The sequence below is a fragment of the Triturus cristatus genome, chromosome 5_1, assembly GCF_964204655.1.
Source record: "Triturus cristatus chromosome 5_1, aTriCri1.1, whole genome shotgun sequence".
Classification (NCBI taxonomy): domain Eukaryota; kingdom Metazoa; phylum Chordata; class Amphibia; order Caudata; family Salamandridae; genus Triturus; species Triturus cristatus.
In genome coordinates this window covers 698,816,165-698,840,269 of record NC_140587.1, presented here as the reverse complement: position 1 = coordinate 698,840,269, position 24,105 = coordinate 698,816,165, and the positions used below count along the sequence as shown (strand labels likewise).

The window sequence follows — 24,105 nt, the reverse complement described above, 5'->3', positions numbered from 1 at the left end:
AGAGCCAGGCCTCGAGTGACGCTTCTTCGTCCCATTGGCCGATGGATGAGGTGAAGTTGAAGCACGCTTTGACTTCTTTTTGTGGGTCAAGGACTTTCCCGAATGGCTCAACTACTTGGAATATGATGACCATCCTGGACTCTGTGGCTGTTACTGGGCTTTCCTGTCATCTGGGACCTCACGCCTCGAGCTGCCACGAGCATGAGGGATCGCTCCCTCAAGGCCTTCGGATGTATGATGTGGCAGTAGGGACAAACCTTCGAATTATGGTATTTGTGAGAAGTTGGCCTGGTATATGCTGATCACTAGGTCTAGTGATCACCTTGTACCATGCCAAACAACCCTTATGGTGGTGGTTGAAGTCAACCTTGATAGACCAGCTATCCTAGTGGTAGCGTGGACAGTGCAGTCTGCAGGCTAAACTCTTGAGGGCATGTGAAGCCAGCTGTTTTACCATATGTAACCTCCTTAAATACCAAATGAAAGGACACCACACAGATATATATTCAAAATATATATGTATTTATTTACTAAAAGTATCCCCTATACTCTTTATGAGCACAGAAGCACATTTGTTAAAACAAGGCAATGTTTAAATATACAAAAGTTGCACAATTATGGATGGGCCCGGGTGGCCCGCTAAACCATATACTAAAATAATGGTATAAGAACCACGTCTGGGAAAGTAAGAAGGCCTAGGGCCTTGAGAATTGCTGGGACTACAAGGAGCTAACAGTAGTTAGTGACCAGGAGGCCCACATGATGCGTGTGCAGTGTTGAAAGTTACACGCGTGCACCTATTGGATTCAATGGGTGCGTAAAAGTCACAAAGTTAACGGAAAGGGAGTCTTCCGGATGGACCAGAACCTAGCAACTGGAAAGCTAGACACTAGAGACGATTCTCTACACAGGAGCACCGGAGTGCCAGCGTTACCTCACCCACAGGAAGCGGGTGCATAGGTGTCAAAGTGCGTCGGGTTTCGTCGTGCAGGTCTATGGAGCCTGAAGATGAAGATGCTGCAGGCGGCCAGGCGGGAAGAGTTCCGGTGGATCCAAGGGTGGATCTGAAGAGTAGAAGACCTGTAAGCAGAGGGGACAATGTTCAGAGTCACTAGACAGTGACCGGCGTGGCTCCAGGAAGGAACCAGGCGATGTTGGGTGCCAACAGGTGGAAAAGGGAAGCTTGTCTCTGCAGCCACGTGGAAGTGAAGATGTCGACGACGTCCAGGAGTCACTCACGAGCTGTCCCACGGAGGCTCTAGCTGCTGGCGGTGTCGGCTTCTCGTTGGGAGCAAACAGGCCTTGGCTAATGCAAGCCACGCAGGAGTCGATGGAAGCTTGATGCTCTAACCAGCAAGGTCAGAGGGGCTGCTCCTTTTCACAGGAGCAGGGGCCAGTCTGGAGCAACCAGACCAGCAGAGTTGATTGTAGTTTTCGTCGCCAAGATGGCCACTAGCCAACGGGCCAGTAACCGGGATGACGCGTCGAGTGGCAAAAAGCAAAAGGGCCCCACGCAGATCTCGTGGATGCTGGAGGGCTGGTCTTTGGTGCAGTTGCTGCTCGGTGTTGGGGCTTCTCAGGGCCCTTTGCACAGCGTTGAGGATGCCTCGGGGGCTGCGCAGTAAGCTTGTCGTGGACTTTTCAAGATGGCCGGTCCCACATCTCTCGGTACCTCCACGGGTCTCTTCTTTGCAGGGACTGTGGATTGGGCTCTGAGATGTCTGGGAGTCTGGGTCTTATCGGGCTCTGGGCTCGGTCTCCGGCGGGAGGCGGCAGCAAAGCAGTCGTCGAGTTGCTGGATGGTGCCTGTGTTCAAAGGGTGGTCACTCCTTGGCCACAAGGAAGATTCTCTTCAGTCTTCTGTGCAGCAGAACGTCGAAGTCCAGTGATTCTTCTTCTTCAAGTCGAGTTTCAGGATGATCTAAAGTCTTGGGACACAGCTCCTACTCTTATTCAAAATCTAGGGGCCGGATTACCTGCTAGGTCCCTCCTCTGGGTGGGACCAGGAAGGGGGGTGGTTACCCCCCTCTCCTTTGTCCAGTTTCGCGCCAGGGCTGAAGAGCCCCCAGCTCTGGTTTGAACTGGCATATGCACCGGGACACCTTGTGTGCCCCAGGCATGTCTCAATCTATTCAGCCCTCTCTAACCCACTACACAAAATCTCGTCTGGGATGGTGCAAGCACCTCCCCTGACAGGAAACCCTTTGTCCAAACCTCCCAAGCTGGAAGGACTCCCAGCAGCAGGAGGGCAGACTTGTGTCTGTGGTGGCAGCATCCATTTTGTGATGCTGAGGCTCTGTCTAACCTTACCCGGGTTTCAGGTTGGGTACATGTCGTGTCCCTCTAGAAGGGTGGAATGCTACCCCCGTCGCCAGAACTGGCGAGGGGGTAGTATTCCAAATCGTATGACACCTTACTCGACATGTTTTGATAGAGCCAAACCAGAGTTAGCATTTGACCGCGAGGAACATAATGCACTTAAGAGTATATGGTATGGCAATATCATGAAACAGCTAAAGGACGTGGCTCCGAAAGCTGCAGACAGGCTCAGCTCATGCCAGAGCACCATCTCGCATGAAACCAAGCACTCTGCCTCCAGGATTGTTAAGGCCTGCCATAGGAGTGACTTATAGGTTACCATGTGTCCATATATGTTAGATATAGATATACGATATCTAAGTAAGAGGTGACTACACCAACTTACCCCAGCTGAGCGATCAGCCAGTTGTGTTAAATAGTGAGGCCAGGCCAGGGATGGCATAATACATGCTGCAGCCCCTGGTAGGCCTTGGATACACCTATGCCCTGGGTACCTGGGGCACACTGTTACAGGGGCTGATAAGGAGTGTGCATTGGCATTAATTTAGGGAGAGAACAGCAGGGCTGTGGGTCTGATTAGCAGGCCCACAGCCACACTAAGTCATAAAACCAGTGAAGCAAAAGCAAAAATTTGGGGTGACCATAGGATAGCAGACCCTACTCTCCTACACAACCCCCCCCCCCCAACGCAGGGACATTAGACTAACCTTGACCAGTTGTGTCTTCATGTTCTAAGTGGAAGTACCGGGAGAGACCACCTGCATTACCATGGTCAGTCCCTGGGCGGTGCTCCACTGTAAAGTCCATCCCCTGTAGGGAAATGGACCACCTGAGTAGTTTGGGGTTTTCACCCTTCATCTGATTTAGCCATAAGAGGGGCTTATGGTCGGTCTGAATCTTGAAGTGAGTTCCATATAAGTATGGTCTCAACTTCTTTAGGGCCCACACCACAGCAAAGGCCTCCCTCTCAATAGCTGACCAACGTTTCTCTCTAGGGGTCAGCCTTCTGCTAATAAAAGCAATGGGCTGGTCTTGACCATCTACATTAAGTTGTGAAAGCACAGCTCCCACCCCCAACTCAGAAGCATCTGTTTGGACAATAAACTCTTTGGAGTAGTCAGGACTCTTCAGGATAGGTGCAGAGCACATGGCCTTCTTCAGGTCATCAAATGCCTTTTGACAGTTTACTGTCCACTGAACCTTTTTGGGCATCTTCTTGGATGTCAGATCATTAAGAGGAGTCACTATGGACCCATAGTTCTTAACAAACTTCCTGTAGTACCCAGTCAGGCCTAAGAAAGCTCGGACCTGAGTCTGGGTAGTTGGAGGGGACCAGTCCTTGATGGTCTGGATCTTACTCTCCAGTGGTTGAACCTGGCCTCCACCCACAAGGTGGCCCAAGTATACAACTTTACTCTGCCCTATCTGGCATTTAGTAGCCTTGATAGTGAGGCCTGCCTTTTGCAGGGCCTCTAGTACTTTTGTCAGGTGGATCAGGTGATCCTCCCAGGTGGAGCTAAATACAGCAATATCATCTAGATATGCTGCACAGAAGTCATCCAACCCAGTGAGGACTTGGTTCACCAACCTTTGAAAAGTGGCAGGTGCATTCTTCAGATCAAAGGGCATCACCACAAATTGGTAATGACCTCCTGAGGTTGAGAATGCTGTTTTGGCCTTAGACTCCTCAGCTAACCTGATTTGCCAATAGCCAGCTGTCAAATCAAATGTGCTCAAAAACTTGGCAGAAGCCAGTCTATCTATGAGCTCATCTGCCCTTGGAATTGGGTGTGCATCTGTCCTGGTGACAGCATTGAGTCCTCTGTAATCCACACAGAACCTCATTTCTCTCTTTCCATCTTGTGTGTGAGGTTTGGGGACCAGAACCACTGGGCTAGCCCAGGGGCTCTCTGAAGGCTCAATGACACCTAACTCCAGCATTTTCTGCACCTCAGTCTTTATACAGTCCATGACGTGGTCAGGTTGCCTGTAAATCTTGCTTTTCACAGGAAGACTGTCACCAGTGTCCACCACATGGGTACACCAGTTAGTCTGACTGGGTGTCAAGGAGAACATATGTCTATTTGACTGTAAAACTTGTCTGCAGTCATTTTGCTGATGTTCAGTGAGGCTGTCACCTAAGGCCACACCATCAACTGAGCCATCTTCAGGGTTCTGAGACAACAGGTCTGGGAGAGGGTCACTCTCTTCCTCCTGCCCCTCATCTGTAGCCATGAGCAAGCCCATGTCTGCCCTGTCAACATATGCCTTGAGTCTGTTGACATGGAGAACTCTGTGGGGGCTCCTGGGAGTTCCTAGGTCTACCAAGTAAGTAACCTCTCCCTTCTTTTCAACAATTGTATGGGGTCCAGACCATTTGTCTTGGAGTGCTGCTGGGGCCATTGGCTCCAACACCCATACCTTCTGTCCTGGCTGGTACTCAGTCAAAACAGCCTTTTGGTCATGCCAAGCTTTCTGTAATTCTTGGCTTGCCTCCAGGTTTTTAGACGCCTTCTCCATGTACTCAGCCATCCGGGAGCGGAGACCAAGTACATAGTCCACTATGTCTTGCTTAGGCTTTTCGAGAGGTAACTCCCATGCTTCCCTCACCAGACATAGGGGTCCTCTTACAGGGTGCCCAAATAACAATTCAAAGGGGCTGTAACCAACTCCTTTTTGTGGGACCTCTCTGTAAGCAAACAGAAGGCAGGGTAGAAGGATGTCCCATCATCGCGTTAGCTTTTCAGGTAACCCTTTGATCATACCCTTTAGGGTTTTGTTGAATCTCTCAACAAGCCCATTGCATTGTGGATGGTAAGGAGTGGTGAACTTGTAGTTGACACCACATTCCTTCCACATAGCTGTCAAGTATCCTGACATGAAGTTGGCACCTCTGTCAGATACTACCTCCTTAGGAAACCCCACTCTGGAGAAAACTCCAAGCAAGGCCCTGGCCACAACAGGAGCTGTTGTGGTCCTAAGGGGAATTGCCTCTGGATACCTGGTGGCATGATCCACTACCACCAGTATAAATCTGTGCCCAGATGCTGTGGGGGGATCCATTGGACCCACAATATCAATCCCCAATCTTTCAAAGGAAACCCCCACCACAGGTATTAGGGGGGCCTTTGTTGTGCCACCTGATTTGCCACTGGCTTGGCAGGTTACACAGGAGCGACACAACTCCTTGGTATCTTCATTCATGTGAGGCCAGTGAAAGTGAGGGACAAGCCTGTCCCAAGTCTTGTTCTGGCCTAAGTGTCCAGCTAAAGGATTATCATGGGCCAAGGTAAGAAGGAAGCCCCTAAATTGCAGAGGTATAACCAACCTCCTGGTCGCACCAGGTTTTGGGTCTCTAGCCTCTGAATAAAGGAGCCCATCATCCCAATGCACTCTATGGGTACCTTGAGCATTCCCAGCAGCCTCAGCAGCAGCTTGCTGTCTGAGGGGTTCAAGGGAAGAACAGTCTAACTGAGCCTGCCTTAAGTCAGCCCTAGAAGGTCCCCCTGTCCCCAGAAACTCAACCTGATCAGGTTCAAGCTCTTCAGGGACAGTTCCTTCAGGAGTCTCAAAATCAGTTTCCTGAGAAGACTGATCTTCACTTTCAGGCAGGGGGGAAGGCACAGCCTTGACCCTTCTGTTCTTCTTCTTGGTAGGTACTTGGTGCATTATTCCAGGCTCCAAGACCTGAGGTTCAGTGAGGCACTTTTTGGCCTGTGACCTGGTCACCGCAAGGACATGTGATGAAATCCCTAACATCTCTGCATGAGTCCTGTACTCCACTTCTGACCATAGAGAGGATTCTAGGTCATTGCCCAACAGACATTCAACTGGGAGGTCTGCACTTACCACAACCTTTTTGAGGCCAGTTACCCCTCCCCAGGAGAAATTAACAATTGCCACACTATGTGTAGTAGAGACATTGCTGGCGTTGGTCACTAGGTAATTATCACCTAGTACTATCTGACCAGGGTCCACAAAGCCAGGTGTCACCATAGTGACACTGGCAAAAGTGTCCCTGTATGCTTGAGCCACTTTATTGTTGATCAAAGGTGTCTGTCTGTACTTGCCTAGATTACTAGGACTCCCAGTAGTGGACAAATCCATGTCCACATTACAAACCAGAACAGCCTGTGTAGGAGTTCTGACTAGGCCAGAATCTCCTTCAGTACCCAAGGTTAACCCCACTACTCCCTTAGGCTGAGGACCAACACTGCCAACTGTACTAGGGGGTGCAGGTGCCTTAGGGGCTGCAGTGCTGGGGGCTCCAGTTTTCTTACACTCACTGGTCCAGTGAGAGGTGTTTTTACAGACATTACACCATGGCTTTTTCTGACCCTCTTTCTTCTTCTTCTTAGAAGTTTGGGACCCACCCTCATTATTCTGTTGGGGGCCTGGAGAAGACTTCTGGTCTTTAGGTTTCTGTTCCCCACCCTTTTGGTCTACCTTCTTTTGGTCACCACCCTGGTTCTGGTTCTTTTGCTTAACCCCGGTTCTAACCCATTTGTCTGCCTTCTTTCCCAATTCTCGGGGAGAGGTCAGATCTGAGTCAATCAGGTGTTGATGCAACTGCTGGTTCTGACAATTATTTAAGATTTGCTCTCTCATAATTAGATTATACAATCCTGTGTAATCTGCAACCTTACTTCCCAGCAACCAGCCCTCCAGAGCCTTAGTGGCACACTCAACAAATTCAGACCAGTCCTGAGTCTGTGTCTTCTGGGTGTCTCTGAACATTAACCTGTACTGTTCAGTGGTTAAGCCTAACCCATCAATCAGAACACTCTTCAGGACCAGGTAGTTTCTAGCATCCTCATCACTAACTGTGAGAAGCCTGTCTCTGCCTCTACCTTCAAAGGAGAGCCACACGATTGCTGCCCACTGCTCCTGAGGGACCTGCTGTACTCTGCAGGCCCTCTCAAGGGCCGTTATCTATTTGTGGATGTCATCCCCAGCTTTGTAGGGGGGCACAATCTTACTCAGGATTCTATTGTCATAGGACCTGTCTTTATCCTTAGGGATATTGCTGCCACCAGTGGAATCTAATCCACTCTCTCTAGACTGTCTTGCTCTAGCAAGTTTCTCCTTAGCCAAGGCAACCTCTAGTTCTTGCCTTTGGATCCTAAGTTCAGCCTCTCTCATCTTGGCTTCATGCTCTCTTCTCTGAGAGGTAAGTCATCCTTCTCTGATCAGAGGCATTGGGGCCTTTAGAGCCATTGGACTGGTCAGATCCACTTGAGCTGGATCTTCTCATCCTCTGTCCCTGGTTAAGCCTGCTTGGGGGTCTGTAGGGAGGTATCCCATGTCCAGTCCCATGTAAGCTTAAGTTAGCCTGGCTAAGTCTCCTGACAGGCACCTGGCTATTTCTATCATCATCTGAATCATCTACCTCCTCATCTGCATCATCTCCATCTTGAGTGATAGGGACAGGGGCATCAGTATTATCATCTTCAGATGGTTGACCTCCATCTCCAGACCCTGTAGGGACTGAGTCAGGGGCCCTTAGAGCATCTAATAGCTCTAGGAGTTGGGCTATAGTAGGGTTTTGACCCTGCTTAAGACTTCTGGTGTTACACAGTTGTCTTAACTCCTTAAAGTTTAACATAGAATATTTGGATGGTGCCCTTTGAGGGTCACTCTCAACAGTTGGAAGCCCAGTGGCTCCTGCTGCTCCAGCCATTCTCTTAGTGAGGTGGATGTGATGCAATCTACCTACACTGGTGCTTTCCTACTGGACCTTTTCTAGTTAGTTGTAGTCAGGGTGTGCTACTCCCTTTGCTCTACAACAACTAAGTTCAGTAGAACTTATGTATACTAGTCTTGTTTTATATGTACCTAAAGGTACCTGTATGATCTTTCAAATGATATTTTAAAGATTACAATTGGTAAAACACAGCAAGCTCAAATCCCCACCGCTGCTCACCAATGTGAGAAGTTGGCCTGGTATATGCTGCTCACTAGTTCTAGTGATCACCTTGTACCATGCCAAACAACCCTTATGGTGGTGGTTGAAGTCAACCTTGATAGACCAGCTATCCTAGTGGTAGCGTGGACAGTGCAGTCTGCAGGCTAAACTCTTGAGGGCGTGTGAAGCCAGCTGTTTTACCATATGTAACCTCCTTAAATACCAAATGAAAGGACACCACACAGATATATATTCAAAATATATATGTATTTATTTACTAAAAGTATCCCCTATACTCTTTATGAGCACAGAAGCACATTCGTTAAAACAAGGCAATGTTTAAATATACAAAAGTTGCACAATTATGGATGGGCCCGGGTGGCCCGCTAAACCATATACTAAAATAGTGGTATGAGAACCACGTCTGGGAAAGTAAGAAGGCCTAGGGCCTTGAGAATTGCTGGGACTACAAGGAGCTAACAGTAGTTAGTGACCAGGATGCCCACAGGATGCGTGTGCAGTGTTGAAAGTTACACACGTGCACCTATTGGATTCAATGGGTGCGTAAAAGTCACAAAGTTAAAGGAAAGGGAGTCTTCCGGATGGACCAGAACCTAGCAACTGGAAACCTAGACACTAGAGATGATTCTCTACACAGGAGCACCGGAGTGCCAGCGTTACCTCACCCACAGGAAGCGGGTGCATAGGTGTCAAAGTGCGTCGGGTTTCGTCGTGCAGATCTATGGAGCCTGAAGATGAAGATGCTGCAGGCGGCCAGGCGGGAACAGTTCCGGTGGATCCAAGGGTGGATCTGAAGAGTAGAAGACCTGTAAGCAGAGGGGACAATGTTCAGAGTCACTAGCCAGTGACCGGCGTGGAACCAGGCGATGTTGGGTGCCAACAGGTGGAAAAGGGAAGCTTGTCTCTGCAGCCACGTGGAAGTGAAGATGTCGACGACGTCCAGGAGTCACTCACGAGCTGTCCCACGGAGGCTCTAGCTGCTGGCGGTGTCGGCTTCTCGTTGGGAGCAAACAGGCCTTGGCTAATGCAAGCCACGCAGGAGTCGATGGAAGCTTGGTGCTCTAACCAGCAAGGTCAGAGGGGCTGCTCCTTTTCACAGGAGCAGGGGCCAGTCTGGAGCAACCAGACCAGCAGAGTTGATTGTAGTTTTCGTCGCCAAGATGGCCACTAGCCAACGGGCCAGTAACCGGGATGACGCGTCGAGTGGCAAAAAGCAAAAGGGCCCCACGCAGATCTCGTGGATGCTGGAGGGCTGGTCTTTGGTGCAGTTGCTGCTCGGTGTTGGGGCTTCTCAGGGCCCTTTGCACAGCGTTGAGGATGCCTCGGGGGCTGCGCAGTCAGCTTGTCGTGGACTTTTCAAGATGGCCGGTCCCACGTCTCTCAGTGCCTCCACGGGTCTCTTCTTTGCAGGGACTGTGGATTGGGCTCTGAGATGTCTGGGAGTCTGGGTCTTGTCGGGCTCTGTCTCCGGCGGGAGGCGGCGGCAAAGCAGTCGTCGAGTTGCTGGATGGTGCCTGTGTTCACAGGGTGGTCACTCCTTGGCCACAAGGGAGATTCTCTTCAGTCTTCTGTACAGCAGAACGTCGGAGTCCAGTGATTCTATTTCTTCAAGTCGAGTTTCAGGATGATCTAAAGTCTTGGGACACAGCTCCTACTCTTATTCCAACTCTAGGGGCCGGATTACCTGCTAGGTCCCTCCTCTGGGTGGGACCAGGAAGGGGGGTGGTTACCCCCCCCTCTCCTTTGTCCAGTTTCGCGCCAGGGCCAGGGCTGGGGCTGGAGAGCCCCAGCTCCGGTTTGAACTGGCATATGCACCGGGACACCTTGTGTGCCCCAGGCATGTCTCAATCTATTCAGCCCTCCCTAACCCACTACACAAAATCCCGTCTGGGGTGGTGCAAGCACCTCCCCTGACAGGAAACCCTTTGTCCAAACCTCCCAAGCTGGAAGGACTCCCAGCAGCAGGAGGGCAGACTTGTGTCTGTGGTGGCAGCATCCATTTTGTGATGCTGAGGCTCTGTCTAACTTTACCCGGGTTTCAGGTTGGGTACATGTCGTGTCCCTTTGGAAGGGTGGAATGCTACCCCCGTCGCCAGAACTGGTGAGGGGGCAGTATTCCAAATCGTATGACACCTTAATCGACATGTTTTGATAGAGCCAAACCAGAGTTAGCATTTGACCGCGAGGTACATAATGCACTTAAGAGTATATGGTATGGCAATATCATGAAACAGCTAAAGGACGTGGCTCCGAAAGCTGCAGACAGGCTCAGCTCATGCCAGAGCACCATCTCACATGAAACCAAGCACTCTGCCTCCAGGATTGTTAAGGCCTGCCATAGGAGAGACTTATAGGTTACCATGTGTCCATATATGTTTGATATAGATATACTATATCTAAGTAAGAGGTGACTACACCAACTTACCCCAGCTGAGTGATCAGCCAGTTGTGTCAAATAGTGAGGCCAGGCCAGGGGTGGCATAATACATGCTGCAGCCCCTGGTAGGCCTTGGATACACCTATGCCCTGGGTACCTGGGGTACACTGTTACAGGGGCTGATAAGGTGAACCAGTTCTCATTGGTAATGCACCTAGTGTGCATTGGCATTAATTTAGGGAGAAAACAGCAGGGCTGTGGGTCTGATTAGCAGGCCCACAGCCACACTAAGTCATAAAACCAGTGAAGCAAAAGCAAAAATTTGGGGTGACCATAGGATAGCAGACCCTACTCTCCTACAGTATTGTTCGAGGCACCAGAGGCAAACAGGCACCACAGGGCTGGAAGCAGCCTTCTTAGATAACATTTCTGCCACACCAGGAGGTCAGACCTAAAAAAAGACTTAAACAAAACTGTAGTCAAAAGTGTAGTCAAAAAGTGACTAGGGGTAGCTCTTCCCTGATCAACGCTGACTGGCGCAAAAAGAAAAGAACTGATGTCAGTGCGCCTAGGTGGAGCCTATATAGGCACCGTGACTGTTGCACATTTATAAAATCCAATGTATTCCTGTTACAACATATGGGGCCGGAATATGGAGTTCCTCTAACAGAGATCCCATCCAAACTGAAGAAAACAGGTTTTGTAGAAGGGTGCTGTTGGCCCCCATATCATCTTCGTCTGTCATCTGTCATGAAGAACTGAGTTTATCATATGTATCAGATTATATTAGAAGATGTCCACCTCTACGATGCCTAAAAGCATGGAAGAACCCAGAAGGCACTCTAACCAGGGATATTATGAAGGATTGTGTTGAGTGTTAAAGGGGCCACCAAATCCCGTGGTTAGCAGGAGCAGAGTCTGCCCTTGGTAAGAGTGGCCTGCATCATATTTATATGGATGTTTTAAGTATTGTGGCCATAGATAAAAAAAAAAAATCTGTGCAGCAATCCCTGCTAATTTTGAGCGAACCATGAGCCTGAATGAGAATTTGGGGGGATGTCAACCGTGGCAGCTTATCAGAGTATGGTTGCAGTCAACCTTTTTACCAAATGTCTCTATTTAGCTAGGGGGCGCTGGGAATGAAGTTTGCTATTTCTATTTAGGGCTGGCACAATAAAATAACTATTATTTTTTCCACTGGGCTACCAACCGTATCTTGATATGTGCCCTTGTGACTGGAGCTCTGGTAAGACTATGCTGCACTTTGAACTATTTTGTACATTTTATTTAAAATATACAAAGCACTTTTCATTTCCACTTCGAACGACACCACTTACCGGCGAGCAGGGATACTGCTCAAGAAATTCTTTCCAGATCCAGTCTGATGCATTGGGATAATTTTAAGGTAAGGCATCTGTGGCTAGAAAGTCTCTATCGGATCTCTAATATGTTAGGGGTTGACACTAGATAATTGAGAATAATTTAGTGAAAAGTGAGGAAGAGCTCTACATTCTGGTCACAAAGAAGTTGAAAAACAGGAACTACAAACTGCTACAATACTTGTGTGATATGTGAAATATTCAGTGGTAACAAACTGACTAAACAGAAACTACCAACTGAAGGGAACAATTTTTCTTTCACTTCTCTGTACGTCTTAAACTACAAATTGATTACTGGTATTTAAATTTTGCTGTGTAACATTCACTGGTTATTCTTACCTTTTTTTGCAAATCATATGAATTGATAAAAATAATATAAACTGTTTATCAATGAAAACAATTTCATAAGTTTCCAATTGAAACATCATCTTACCAGGTTATTACTGCAGGATTGGCACCAGACAGTTTTCTTTTGGCATAGTTTACTTTTTGGATAGGATACCAGTTTATTTCCATGGTATTCACTTCCTTGGCCCAAGTGCCTCCTTTTTTCAGTTGCTTCAGCTCGAGATTCTAACAATTATAAAAAATATTATCCAAGTTACACATTAGTGATTATTTTATTTAAAGTTGTTTTCTAAAACATGATCTTGGCCCCAGTTGGTTTCTGAGAGCTTTACAGTAGTAAAAATCAATAAAAGAAGTATATGGCGATAAAAAGGATACAAAAATGTTGTACGGTAAGAGTACACAAAAATATAGCACACAAATATATATTATACTGCCCCTTGCTGATGCTACAGGATGGCTGAAGTTCTTTTCAGGGCCCAGAACGTAAGCATGGCATGTTGTGCACATTGATTTTTTCAAGCTTTGACAAAGATGTTTAGACACTTGTATTAAAGTGTATCATTTTTCACAATACATTTTTTGGGTGTACTTGCACTAGGAGCGCTCTCAAGCTACAACTAGTTTGCTCATTTGTAGTATGGTCAATGTGTCTGGTAGAATGTACATAATCGCAGACCACTGGCATGCACTGTGGACGAAGACAAGGAGCGGTGAGTGAATCTCAAAATAATTGATGCGTGGTGCTCACTGTGCCCATGATAAATGGCCAGATGTTCAGCAAACCCATACTGCAAAAGCTACAGAATTCTCTTCCACTGAAACAGATATAGTTGTGGTAGCAAGGGAATTTCCTATGTTCCCGAACGGCAATCAACATGACTGCCTAGCTCTAATCTGTCCTTCAACAGATGGGGCATCATAAAATACAGAACTGTAAGATGTAAAATAAAAAACAATGTAAATAAAATAATTTTAATATAGTTCTCTGCTTTATATCCTTGTAGCCAATATCCATAAATTGCAGTTAAAAGGTGTATTTGGGCTTTCTTTCGTGCAAGTTGTACAGCTGTGCACATGACGTGCTGGAAGAGTTACTTACCTTCGGTAACGATATATCTGGTAGAGACACAGTCTAGCCGCAGATTGCTTAACTTAGAATATCTCCCCAGGCGTCAGACTGGATCTGGAAAATCTTTTTTCCCCAGCAATACCTCAGCACGCCGGGAGGTGGCGTAGCCCGGCTCCGTCCTGAAACCGTCCACGGAAGTGACATCAATGGAGCCATATAAGCCCCTCCCGGCGTGCTGACGTTAGTTTTCTACAGGAAACTTTTCCGCGCCACAATGCGGAGCCATGCAAAAACTGCAATAGCATAGGAACAGTGTGTGTTAAAAAAGAGCAAAATTGTTGAAACAACAACGATAAGTAACGTGAAAATGAGAGTCAGATCATTTAGAATGAGAAACAATAGGAAGTTCAAAAAGCACCCAGTACCTGGAGGGACTGAAGGGAGCTCACAGAGCACTTGCTGCAAGCAAGGGCCCAACAAACTGCCAAGCCGTGCCCCACCTTGAGGGGGTAACGGCTGCGGCACAAAAGATATGACAAGCCAGGCACAGATTGTCACCACAGGAGGGAAATTAAAAGAACCACAATATTGAAGCAACATGTTGCAAGACAAGTGACTAGAAGTAAACTACCACGGGGGCGCTAGGTGGCGCACTAGCGGAATGGCTGTCACTGCGTGAGGCTAACGCTGTTCGGCCACATTATCCGTAAATAATCCTGTCCAATAGTGCCAAATCATCGTAAGATCCAGCGTATCTGCCCGCTCAGACCGTGGGGCACCTGTTGACATGCTTGGAGAGGCGAACGGGGGCAGTTCCTGTTCGCAGGCTAGTTGCGGCTCCCGTGCGAGGGCTGGCAGACAGTCCCGGAGGTCGGCGGCGCCTGTGACTACCCAAGAGCGTGGCCTCCCTCGTGGTGTCTGGGCCGCAAAGGACTGCTCCGGGTGGCACTGTCCGGGTGAGTGCGGCGAGGGGCTCGGACTCCCATGGGTGGCAGGGCTGACGGCGCAATCTTGCTAAGTCGGAGCTGGTGCGGAAAGGGCGCATAATAAACTCCTAAAAATAATGGCAGCTAAAAATGAGGAATTGGAAGCGAAGAGTCGCAGGAATAACATCCGTGTGCTAGGAATACCTGAAAGCACCAACACGGGGAAGATGGAGTCTTATATAGAGAAAATCCTGCTGGAGACCATTGGGTCTGAAGCACTGTCCCCACAATTCAATTCGTCGTGGAACGGGCGCACAGGGCGCTAGGCCCCCGGCCTCCTCAGGGCGGTGCTTCACGTCCCATTATAGCCCGTATTTTAAATTACAGGGACCGGGACACTATCCTACGGGTCACCCGCGAGAAGAAAACATTACATTATGAAGGCACATCATTCACAATCTACCCGGACTTCACGGCTGCAGTTCAGGAGGACAGACGACGCTTTCTCATGGTGAAGCAAAAGTTGCGCCAAGCCAAAATAGAATACGCGCTGTTATATCCTGCACGATTACAAATTACGCATCAAGGAAAGCAGATGATGTTTACTAAGCCCCAACAAGCTGAGGAATTGCTGAAACGCCTCAAGAAGCCTAAGGAAACTGCACCTGCCCCAGACAGTCTTGATGAGATAGACTAATCATAGTTTGGCAGTCTACTTTGCGCACCTGATGTCTCTGCTGCGACTATGCGACTCCACAGAAGGGTGTGAGAGATCAGGCTATGTGTCTAGGATCGATACGACATATGGGATATGTGGTATGACAATATGTGCTGTTCGCCCTATGATACCTGCTCAAGGGCTAATCAGTGCCGAACACCCCACTGACTTTGACAGAGGCAGGTTCCCCCATCTCATTGCCTCAGGGTTGGTGGGACCGGGCTGGGCCACATAGAAAGGTCCCCCATAAGGGAAAACCCCTAGTAAAATACGAGATAATGCAATGTTTGGTTAACTGGTTTCACTTTATAATAGTACTGTTTGTGATGAGTGGGTGGGAGGGTAGAATTCTCTGGCATGATTGGGATGTCATTGTGGGTGGGGGGTGGGGAGGGAGTTGGATGGTTTTGGCCATGTCTAATGTATGTATCAACAGTGATTGCAGACATAGCAGCACATACATGTAGCTTATTAGATAGTCATTTGATGAGGAAATGATGCCTCAACACGGCTCACACTTAACTGGTGATAGTCCACAAGATACATGCCTAAGGTTCCTCTCCTGGAATATTCGGGGGTTGGGAGACCCACGAAAGCGTAGGCAAATTATCTCTTACATTGATCGCCACCATATTCAGGTGGCTATGCTGCAGGAAACCCACATGGACCCTCAGAAAGCTCCTGTCTTTGCCAGCAAATGGGCGGACCACAGATTTTTTGCGTCGTATTCCTCTTATGCAAGAGGGGCGGCTACCCTAATAAAAAAACATACGCCTTTCACGCTCAGTGGCTTACCCACGGACTCACAGGGGAGATATGTATTGGTATGGGGGCAATTGTGTACAGCCACAATTACTATGGTCTGCTGCTACGGTCCCAACATTGACGCACCTGAATTCTTCTCTGTGCTATGGGGGAAGATTATGAAGATAGGCTCCAAGCAGCAGATCTGGGGCGGTGATTTTAATGTAGCTCTTAACACGAACCTTGGATAGATAAAATCCGGTTCCACATCACTATACCAAGGCACAGGCTGTACTATGGGAGATCCTTCAGGAGGGCAACCTGGTAGATGCGTGGCGTCATCGACACCCGAAAACTAGAGGGCACACACGCAGGTTCCTGGGCGCGATTAGATTATTACCTGCTGTCGAAGGATCTAGCTCCCACCATAACAACAATCACCCATTTGGCTAAAACATTCTCAGATCACTCACCTGTTAAGATGGAGATCAGCATGCCCGGATACAACACATCCAGACAGCATTGGCGATTACAACCCACGGCCCTGTTAGATTTAAGCTTTCACATGGAGTTGGGGGAGGAGATACGTGACTTTTTCTGTAGAAACAGGCACTCGGTTGATTCCATAGAAATATTGTGGGAGGCCATCAAGGTCACCATTCGTGGTTTCTGTATCTCGAAAAGTTTGCGAGATCTGCGGAATACGCTGCATAAATTGGAAGTTGAGCTTAAAGCTTTAGAACGTGAAAAAATGGCAGGGGGAGGGAGCGCGCAAACACAGCTGAGGTTTAAGGAGAAGTTGGCCGACTATGCGGATACTGCAGCTCGGGAATCCAATTTTAGGGGGAAATATTGGAAGGCGAGGAGATATGGAAAGGGGGAACGTCCTGGGAGGGCTTTAGCTGACATGATTAAGAGACCTAGAGGCTCGCACAACATTCTGGAAAACCAGGGCCCTGACGGGGAGGCCTACATAGATACTCCTGACATATTAGCCTGCTTTACAACACACTACTCTACTCTGTACACTTCGCAACGCCAGGACAGAATAGAACTTGACAGCTTTTTGGGTGATGTGGCACTGGGGTGGCTTGAGGACCACCACAGAGACTTCCTCAGTGCCCCCTTTGAACTCGACGAAATTCGAGAGGCAATTATGCAACACAAATCTAGTAAGGCCCCGGGACTCGATGGTTTACCTGCCGAATTTCATAAGGCTTACATTGACATCATGGCCCCAGTGCTTAAGGACGTTTATGCTGAATCCATGGAGGATGGCAAACTTCCCCCATCCATGAGGATGGCTTTGATAACGTCACTACTTAAACCTGGTAAGGCCCCTACTTCATGTGATTCCTATAGGCCCCTATCCCTATTAACTGCGACGCTAAAATCATGTCAAAGGTCATCGCCAATAGACTGATTCTATTAATAGATAAACTGGTCAATCTGGCTTTATACCTGGGCGAGCCACCTCACATAATCTCCGTACATTATTTTTCTATCCTTCAGAATGTAGCGCCGGAAGTACCCACGGCTGCGGTCTTTTTAGATGCCACAAAGGCATTTGATTCCGTGGAATGGGATTACCTCAATGCCATACTGTGCCAAATGGGCTTCCCAGCGATCTTTGTTTCATGGATACGCCTGTTATACACTTGCCCCACTGCCCGAATCCTCATAAATGGCCACATGTCTGCCGCAATTCCCATATCCCGGGGCACTAGACAGGGGTGCCCATTATCTCCCCTGCTCTTCGCCCTTGCGATATCGCCCTCAGCCTGTAAATTGAGGCAACACCACCGGGAACGTGCGTTGCGATGTAATCTGCGACAAATCCTAATATCGCTTTATGCAGACGATATGACGTTATATGTCAGGGATCCGCAAAATAATCTTAATCCAATATTACGGGAATTTATTGTGGTTGGACACCTTTCTGGAGTCCATATTAATTAAGCGAAGTCGCTGATTTTTCCCCTCACGGCTGCACTGACAATATTTGCACCTGATTTCCCCTTGGACTGGTGCGATACAGATCTACGCTACTTAGGGATTCAAATTGGAAATACCTGTGATGAGATTCTACGCCTTAATTATGGCACGGCCATAGAACGCCTTTCCTGCAATGTCACGCGCTGGATAGCTTTGCCTTTATAAATGGCTGGCCGTGCCTCCTTGATAAAAAATGGTGATTCTCCCACAGTTCTTATATCTCTTTCTGAATATTCTGTATCCTCCAGGGCGACATTTTTTCACCTCCCTCAGAACAGAATTGCTGAGATTATTTAGGGGAGGCAAACAGCCCTGCCTGAAATGGACAGCACTCATGAGGCCATATGTGCAAGGTGGGTTTGATTTACCAGATTTTGAACTATATTTTGAATGTGCGCAGGCACAGTATGCCTATTGCTGGATGAACCCCCCATGCTGTATGCCTCAAATTGCGGCGGAGAGTTGGCTGGCTGACCCGAATCCGTTGAGTGGGATGATTCATGAACCTGCACCGGCCAGAAACGTGCCATCCACCACTCTCACGAGTACAGTCATCGCATGGCATAGCATTGGTCGTCGTCTTAACGCCACACTCATATATTCGCCACTACTGCCTCTCTCCTATCATCCACAGATGCCATTATTACAAGAGAAGGGGTTTCATAAGCCGACCGGAGGAAGGAAGGGCGAAGGCTGAAAGGAAGGAAGAGGGACTGAAGAGTGGGGGACTTGCGGCTCCTCCGGCGAAGACCGCGGTCGTGGGGACGGCGAGAAGCCGCTTTTAGACATCGTCGGGGAAAAAGCCACGACAAGGCGGCCCGTCTCCGGCGAGGATGACACCAGCAACCGCCGAACCTCTGGAGAAGAGGAGGCATCCGAAGAAGAGTCAACGACCCGATGTCGGCCCGGCCCCGAAGAGTCCGCAACCTGAGGCAGGACACCATCGTCGACTAGCACCGGAGGAGACGCCAGGGCAGCCTCCGACACAGCACACGGCGCAGGAGACCGGAGCTGAACCGGAGCCAGGGTTGCGAAGGGATGGCGCCAGAACGGCACCGAACCGACCTCCGACGAGGCAGCCGCCTGCACGGAGGCACGAGAAGGGCTCGTGGAGGGACCCCCGCCAGCCGCAACTCGTGACAGGGCGAGATGGGCCAACCCCTGTGGCGCCGCCGGGGCCAGCAGCTGCTGGCGACGTAGCGGCGTCACCTCAGACAAGGCCGCCGCCTGTCCCGAGGACCGCGAGGGGCTCAGGCGAGAAGGACCCTCCACCGATCCCTGCGGCGCCGCCAGGGCCAGCAGCCGCCGGCGCCGTGGCGGCATCACCTCGGGTTTGGGTGTGCGACCCGAGCCCCGGTGACCTCCCGCGACACCAAAGGGACTCCCGTGGGAGTTTGTGGCGAAGCAGAGTCATTGTGTGTAGGAGAGTAGGGTCTGCTTTCTATGTTCACCCCCACTTTTTGCTTTTGCTTTACTGGTTTTCGACTTAGATGTGGCTGTGGGCCTGCTAATCAGACCCACAGCCCTGCTGTTCTCTCTCTAAATTGATACTATGTACTTTAGGTGCATAACCCATTTGGATAGGATCACCTTATAGGCCCCTGTACAGTGTACCTTAGGTACCCAGGGCATAGGTGTACCCTAGACCTACCAGGGGATGCAGCATGTATTATGCCACCCCTGGCCTTCCATTATGACACAACTGGCTGATCACTCAGCTGGGGCAAGGTCGTGTAATCACTCCTTGCTTAGGTGTAGTATTCCTATACCTAACTTACATATAGACACATGTGTACCTATCAGCCACTCCTATGGCAGGCCTTAACAATCCTGGAGGCAGAGTGCTTGGTAACATGTGAGATGGTGCTCTAGCATGAGCTGAGCCTGTCTGCAGCTTTCGGAACCATGTCCTTATAGCTGTTCTATGATATAGCCTACCATATACTCTTAAGAGTGCCTTATAATCTTAAACGGTTATGGTAACTATGGTTTGGCTTTATCAAAACATGTCGTGTAAGGTGCCTAACACTTTGGAATAATACCCCCATCCCATTTCTGGGGATGAGGATATTATCCCTCCCTTCTAGAGGGAGAAGACATGTTGTAACCTACTTACCCGGTTAAAGTTAACCAGAGCCCCAGCATCACAAAATGGATGCTGCTGCCACAGACACGAGTCTGACCTCCTGCTGCTGGGAGTGATCCCGGCAAGGGAGGCTTGGACAATAGGTTTCCTGCCTTGGGAGGTGCGAGCACCACCCCAGACAGGCCTTAGTGTATTGGGGCAGGGAGGGATGAAAAGAATGAGACATGCCTGGGGCACACAAGGTGTCCCGTGCATAGTCCAGTTCAAACCGGTGCTGGGGCACTCCAGCTCCAGTCCTGGCGCGTAACTGGACAAAGGGAAGGGGGTGTAACCACCCCCCTCCCAGGTCCCACCCATAAGGCGTGACCTAGCAGGCAACCTAGCCCCCCAGATTAGTATAAGAGTGGTAGCTGGGCCCCAGGAGATTAGATTATCCTGAACCTGCAACTTGAACAGAAACTCTGGACCTTCGACATTCGACGAAAGAAGAAGACTGAAGAATCTCCCTTGTGGCCAAGGAGTGGCTACCCTGTGCAAACAGGCACCATCAAGAGACTACCCTTTGCTTTGCTGAAGTTCTACGAGGGACCGACTGCAGAGCCCGACCAGAGCCTTGACTTCCAGACTTCTCCGACCCTGATCCACATCCACAGCCGAGCTGAGATCCGTGGAGGCGACGAGCGACGTGGGACCGGCTACCTGGGAAAAGTGGCGAGTATCTTCCAGCGCAGCTTCTGAGGCACCCTCGAAGTTGTGCACCGGGGATTGAGAAGCCCCAACCCAAGCACCATCTGCACCGAAGATCAGCCCCCCACACTCCACGAGTCCTGCGTGGGGCCCTTCTGCATTTTCCTGCTTGCCGCGTCTGTCCGGTTGCTTGCCCATTGGCTAGCAGCCTTTGTGACGACACACCTTGAAATCTTCACCGCTGGTTTGGCTCCTCCAGACTGGCTCCCGCTTCTTTGCAAAAGAGAAGCACCCCAGACCTTCCTGGTCTGCACCAGAAGCAAGTCCTCCGTTCTTCGTGGGTTCCGCTTGCCAAGGCTTGGTGAGTCCTAGTGGGCTAGGTAACTTGGGTACTTCGGTGCTCACAAGGGTAGTGACTATCCTAGGGTCTAGTTTCCGAGTCTCGACTCTCTAGCTGCTTCAGAAGTGTCCTTAAACTGCTTATTTCGAAACTGTACTATTTCTATCGACTATACGCATTACGCGTGAGTGTTTCCACTCTGCACCTGAATCCCGTGGGCCTCCCACTTCCTAACTGTTGCTAGTGTAGTGTAGCCCTAGCGATTCCCTAGGCCTAGGCCTATCCTATTTCCGTGACAGTGGTCCTTATACCACTTACTTAGTATATGGTTTGCGTGGCCCCTAGGGCCTAACTGTATTACTTGTAGGAGAGTAGGGTCTGCTTTCTATGTTCACCCCCACTTTTTGCTTTTGCTTTACTGGTTTGCGACTTAGATGTGGCTGTGGGCCTGCTAATCAGACCCACAGCCCTGCTGTTCTCTCTCTAAATTGATACTATGTACTTTAGGTGCATAACCCATTTGGATAGGATCACCTTATTGGCCCCTGTACAGTGTACCCTAGGTACCCAGGGCATAGGTGTACCCTAGGCCTACCAGGGGCTGCAGCATGTATTATGCCACCCCTGGTCTGGCCTTCCATTTTGACACAACTGGCTGATCACTCAGCTGGGGCAAGGTCGTGTAATCACCCCTTGCTTAGGTGTAGTATTCCTATACCTAACTTACATATAGACACCTGTGTACCTATCAGCCACTCCTATGGCAGGCCTTAACAATCCTGTAGGCAGAGTGCTTGGTAACATGTGAGATGGTGCTCTAGCATGAGCTGAGCCTGTCTGCAGCTTTCGGAACCATGTCCTTATAGCTGTTCTATGATATAGCCTACCATATACTCTTAAAGTGCCTTATAATCTTAAACTGTTATGGTAACTATGGTTTGGCTTTATCGAAACATGTCGTGTAAGGTGTCTAACACTGTGGAATAATACCCCCATACCATTTCTGGACATGAGGATATTATTCCCCCCTTCTAGAGGGAAAGACATGTTAAAATCATACTTCACTGTTAGTCTCTGACCAAAGCCTCAGCATCACAAAATGGAGGCTGCTGCCACGACACAAGTCTGACCTGCTGCTGGGAGTGATCCCAGCCAGGGAGGCCTGGACAATAGGTTTCCTGCTTGGAGAGGTGCTAGCACCTCCCCAGACAGCCTTTAGTGTATTGGGGCAGGGTGGGCTGAAAGGAATGAGACATGCCTGGGGCACACAAGGTGTTCCTTGCATAGTCCAGTTCAAACCGGCGCTGGGGCACTCCAGCCCCAGCTCTGGCGCGAAACTGGACAAAGGGAAGTGGGTGTAACCACCCCCTCCCAGGTCCCACCCATAAGGCGTGACCTAGCAGGTATCCCAGCCCCCCAGATTAGTATAAGAGTGGGAGTTGGGCCTCAAGACTTTAGATTATCCTGAACCTGCAACTTGAACAAAAACTCTGGACCTTCGACATTCGACGAAAGTAGAAGACTGAAGAATCTCCCCTGTGGCCAAGGAGTGGCTACCCTGTGCAAACAGGCACCATCAAGAGACTACCCTTTGCTTTGCTAAAGTTCTACGAGGGACCGACTGCAGAGCCCGACCAGAGCCTTGACTTCCAGACTTCTCCGACCCTGATCCACATCCACAGCAGAGCTGAGATCCATGGAGGCGACGAGAGACGTGGGACCGGCTACCTGGGAAAAGTGGCTAGTATCTTCAAGCGCAGCTTCTGAGGCCCCCTCGAAGTTGTGCACCGGGGATTGAGAAGCCCCACCCCCAAGCACCATCTGCACCGAAGACCAGCCCCCCACACTCCACGAGTCCTGCGTGGGGCCCTTCTGCATTTTCCTGCTTGCCGCGTCTGTCCGGTTGCTTGCCCGCTGGCTAGTGGCCTTTGTGACGACGCATCCTGAAATCTTCTGCGCTGGTTTGGCTCCTCCAGACTGGCTCCCGCTTCTCTGCAAAGAAGAAGCACCCCAGACCTTCCTGGTCTGCACCAGAAGCAAGTCCTCCGTTCTGCGTGGGTTCCGCTTGCCAAGGCTTGGTGAGTCCTAGTCCAACTTCGACGCCGCCGACAGCAAGAGCCTTCGTGGGACAGCTCGCCTCCTGGTCCTGGTCGTCCTCGACGCTCCCTGGTCCTCGTGGCTGCAGCGACAAGCTTCACCTTCACCTGCAATCTTCGCGACATCACCTGGTTCCTTCCTGGTTCCACGTGGTCACTGGCTAGTGACCTTGACTCTGTCCCTTCTGCTTGCAGGTCTCCTCTTCTTGATCCCAGCCTTGGGATCCACCGGACACTCTTCACTGACTGCCTGTCAGCATCTTTCCTTCAGGCATCCATAGAAGTCCACGACGAAACCCGACGCAAGTTCACACCTATGCACCCGCAGCCTGTGGGCTAGGTAACTTGGGTACTTCGGTGCTCACAAGGGTAGTGACTATCCTAGGGTCTAGTTTCCGAGTCTCGACTCTCTAGCTGCTTTGGAAGTGTCCTTAAACTGTTAATTTCTAACAACTACTATTTCTATCGACTTTTACGCATTACGCGTGAGTGTTTCCACTCTGCACCTGAATCCCGTGGGCCTCCCACTTCCTAACCTTTGGTAGTGTAGTGTAGCCCCAGCGATTCCCTAGGCCTAGGCCTATCCTATTTCCGTGACAGTGGTCCTTATACCACTTACTTAGTATATGGTTTGCGTGGCCCCTAGGGCCTAACTGTATTACTTACCTGTGTGACTTAATGTATGCATAAATAAGACTGTGTTGTACTTACCTCTAATCTCATAAAGAGTGCTGAGGGTTTGACTAGAATAAATACACTTTATTTTATATATATATCTGTTGTGGTGTCCTTTCATTTGATATTCAAGGGATTATATATGGTATCACAGCTGGCTTCACATGCCATTCAGAGTTTAGCCTAAGACTGCTCTTGTCCATGCTACCACTAGGATAGCTGGTCTATAAGGTTGACTTTACAACCAATCACCATAAGGGTATTTGGACTGATATAAGGTGTACACTAGAACTAGTGACATCATACATCAGGCCAAATTCTCACATTGGTGAGCAGCGGTTGGGATCTGAGCTTGCTGTTGTAATACCATTGTAATCTTGAGATACTAAATTGAAAGATCACACAGATATTGTCTAG

General features: G+C 49.5%; 1 protein-coding gene across 3 annotated transcripts in view; it reads right to left on the bottom strand.

Annotated features, from left to right (window-relative positions):
- PRKDC (protein kinase, DNA-activated, catalytic subunit) overlaps nt 1-24,105 on the bottom strand; it is a 2,754,228-nt gene that overhangs the window by 16,256 nt on the left and 2,713,867 nt on the right. For all 3 annotated transcript variants that reach the window (XM_085605657.1, XM_085605658.1, XM_085605659.1), the window contains one exon: nt 12,435-12,574. In XM_085605657.1, coding sequence (XP_085461783.1) covers nt 12,435-12,574 — 140 coding nt within the window. The remainder of the gene's footprint in view (nt 1-12,434; nt 12,575-24,105) is intronic.